Below are 3,640 nucleotides of genomic sequence, written 5' to 3'. Positions count from 1 at the left end.
AGGTGCGATGTTGACACATGAGACTTGGCCAGAAATGTAATGTTACACAATAAAACTAAAACGTATCTAGAACAAAAATACGATACCTGGGTGGGACCAATGTACCCGAGTGAGTGCGTTCATCCTTTCTTTCTTCCACACAGTCCTACACAACCTTATACTTAACCAAATTAATATATCTTTGGCAAGAAAAGGAAAAATCCAATCCTCTCCGAGTCTCTTTATGCATTTCTATTTTTTAACCGCGTTAGTTTTATTACTCATAAAGTCTTCTCTTTTTTTCTTCTTTCCCATCGTACTAGTAAACCTAAACTTAACACACTATGCATTGTCACGAAATATATTATTGGTAGGTTAAGGGTCGCTATATCTATAATCTATCCTCACTACAAAAAAGCCAACCCATATGCTCTGTTTCTCCTCTGCTCAACACCTCTCCTATGTTACCTCCCCCTACATCCTAGTACTCACACTCACTCCTCTATCATGCGCAACCCGTATTCTGCTACAAAAACATTCTTATTCTGAATAACAATGACTGAAACAGCAAGGTGTCACGAAACTCCAAGCAGCAGCACCAGCAACTCCTCCACCTCAAAACCCCTGAAAACAGAGACCCCGAAACAGAGCAAAGCAAAGAGAAACAGAGACCCCACCAAGCATTCCGATTACCACGGCGTGCGAATGCGCAATTGGGGCAAATGGGTATCCGAAATTCGCGAGCCTCGCAAGAAATCACGCATCTGGCTCGGAACTTTCGCCACCCCTGAAATGGCGGCACGTGCGCACGATGTTGCGGCTTTGAGCATTAAGGGCCACACGGCGGTTCTCAACTTTCCAAACATAGTAAACATGCTTCCCAGACCCGTCACGTGTGCCCCACGTGACATTCAAGCCGCGGCCGCCGAAGCCGCGGCGATGGTGGAGTTCGACCGGGAGAGCTCGGAGGCGGAGTCGACGGAGCTGAGCGAGATTGTGGAGCTTCCGAACATTGAAGAGAGCTTCGACTCGGTTGAGTCGAGAAGTGAATTCGCGTTGATCGACTCGGTGGATAGTTGGGTGTACCCTCCTCCAATGACAGTGGGGAGCATTTGTGACATGATGATGCTTGGGGAACATGAGTGTGGATTGTTCCAATTTGGAACCGATCACCAAACATGTTCTGTTTAGTTTAAACAGTTTCGGTTTTTCAGAGGCTATAAAACTAAACGTGTCCATCAGACACTCTGTTCTTCTGTTGTTATGAAATGTATGATCATCAAATCAAATACTGTTTCGCTATTTTTGATCTCCCCGGTCAGCGGTTGATGGTTTCGTTAGTTCCTTCACTTTTTAATTAATATCACACACATATATATATATATGACACATTACTTTCAGTTTGGGGTCCTCTTCTCTTCTCTTCTACTCCTTGTTACCTTCACTTCGTTATTGAACTTTAAGGATGTGTCAGTGGAGTGTGTTTTTTTTATTATTATTTAAAATAATTTGTTTCTAATTATTATAGATAAAAATAAAATCGGATTTAATGGAAAAAATGAAATGAGTGCTTTCTCTCCAATCCGTTATGGACGGTGGTGGGATAGAATTTCTTTCTTATCACTTTCTGTGACTACTAAAGGTAAGGAGATTTTATATTGCTAAGGGCTTTGATAGTATTTGCTTTATTTGGGAGAGGGATTCGTGGGCTGAGAGGGTAGCAAAAGTGTGGCACAGAGGGTAAATTTGGAATAAAAAATATATTATTTCATTATTAAAAAAATTGACAAATGTCATTTTATAACGAGAAGATGAGTTATGAATTTACAGTGTAAATTTGTTTTATAATTGGGTTAATTGTTTTGAGAGGAAAACTGTTGAATTCTTTAGCATTTTCTCTATTTGAATTAAAAGGGAAATAAAAGGAATAATAATACATAAATTATTCTTTATTTTAAATACTTCATTAACACAGTTTATTTTTCTTTATTTCTCTTCTTATCATATCATAAATCATATCATATTCATATGTTGTTTTTTCTTTTTTTTTTCTTTTTATTTAGGTGTTGGATAGCATATTAGGTGTTTATTAAACATTTTTCAAATAAAAAAATGAAAGAAATAAAAAATATTTTGATAAATAGAAAAGAAAATATTTAGCTTTCTCCATTTTAAGGCAAATTGGAGAGGATTTTTTTTGTGAATGGAAAAAAAATCCCTTTCTACTTTTTTTCTCTAAAATAAATAATAAAAAAACTAGTCTTTTCTCTTATTTCTTTCTATACATTTCGTTCCAATACTCACTAATTCCTCTTTAAATAAGTAATGGATTGAGGTGATAGTCATATGGCATACAGTACTTTAATCACTCGTTGCTAAATAAGTTGAATTTGCATAAATAATTTATCGTTGTTGTATTTTAGTGGTGATCCATTCTTAATTTTTTTTTATTTGTTATGTTATTGCACCAAAATTGTTTTGATCGGAAGTTATTTCAAACATGATGGCAATTCATGTATAATTAATTTAATATACATCAAGTTTTTTTATTTTAATGTATACGAATGAAATATCAAATAATTTTAAATTAACATAAACTTTTGTAAATATAATTAATGTGAAATAAACTTTTAATTAAGGTTTTGAGATTAAATTGTCTATTTAAAAGTGATTAAACAGTGTAAAAATAATTTTTTTTGGGTAATGTATGAAATAAAGTGTAAAAGTGAGTATAAGTTACCTTTAATTCTTTTAAACTTTACTCATATTTTTGTCTTCAATTATGCATATTTTGTTACAATTTTAAATATTTCTATTTATATTTTTCGATTTTTTCATACGTTGAAAAAAATCTTACATGATATACACTTATACAGAACAACACTTGTTAGTTTGATTCAAACACACACTTAACCAGTCATTATGTTTTTATCTATAAGTTTATACAAATGTTTGTATGTTTAATATATATACATTTTATAAAGATAATTATTAATTTAACTTTTGATATACCTTTTTTTTTAATGTATGTGGTTACTCTGACTTATAACTAAATTAGAAAGAAAACCTAACGCTTCTTACAGTTAGCGTTAATAAGTAGGGTTGAAGTTTTGTTTCTTCTTTCTCTTGGAAGTAGAATGAAAAATTTAAAATTTTAAGTGGGGTTTTTTTTAGATAAAACTAGCTAAAATACAAATAAGGTTTACGTGTGGTTCATGTCAACTGATGTTTGGTACTGCCAGTACGTATATGATTGTTTCTTATCACGTAAGGTTTTCGGAACTTAATATGAGCGTGTCTCATTCTAAATAAGGTTTTAAAGTGGATCTATTTAAGAATTGAAAAGTTGTGCTTATAGATTGTGTACAATAACAGTTTATAATATTTTATCAATATCTCATGTAGATAATAATAAATATTTTAACTAAAAATGTATTAAATTTAATCTTTATTCATACAAAATAAGTGTAATTATCTTATTTAACAGAGAATAGAATTTGAAGTTTATTTTGTAATAATATTTTTTTATCGGTAGTTTGTGATAATATTAACTCGACACTATAATATTATCGTATTTAAAAAAGCGAGATAAACCAATTTTTTAAAATTAGCAAGAATTTAAATCCACTAATTTTATTGAGTGCATGGCTTCTATTTGTTT

At 32.0% G+C, this 3,640-nt stretch overlaps 1 protein-coding gene across 1 annotated transcript; it reads left to right on the top strand.

Moving 5' to 3' along the window:
• Positions 1-298: 298 nt before the first annotated feature.
• On the top strand, positions 299-1,379 carry LOC114375899 (dehydration-responsive element-binding protein 3-like). The gene has a single exon (XM_028333760.1). The coding sequence runs from the start codon at positions 535-537 to the stop codon at positions 1,168-1,170; it is 636 nt and encodes a 211-aa protein (XP_028189561.1). The 5' UTR covers positions 299-534; the 3' UTR covers positions 1,171-1,379.
• Positions 1,380-3,640: the final 2,261 nt, after the last annotated feature.

Source organism: Glycine soja, chromosome 11 (assembly GCF_004193775.1).
Source record: "Glycine soja cultivar W05 chromosome 11, ASM419377v2, whole genome shotgun sequence".
Taxonomy (NCBI): Eukaryota; Viridiplantae; Streptophyta; class Magnoliopsida; order Fabales; family Fabaceae; genus Glycine; species Glycine soja.
Note: the sequence above shows the minus strand (reverse complement) of the source record. Positions and strands in the feature narration are given on the sequence as shown.

What these genes read in the sequence shown, in the direction of transcription:
- LOC114375899 (XM_028333760.1), top strand. Translation starts at nt 535, where the DNA reads ATGACTGAAACAGCAAGGTGTCACGAAACTCCAAGCAGCAGCACCAGC.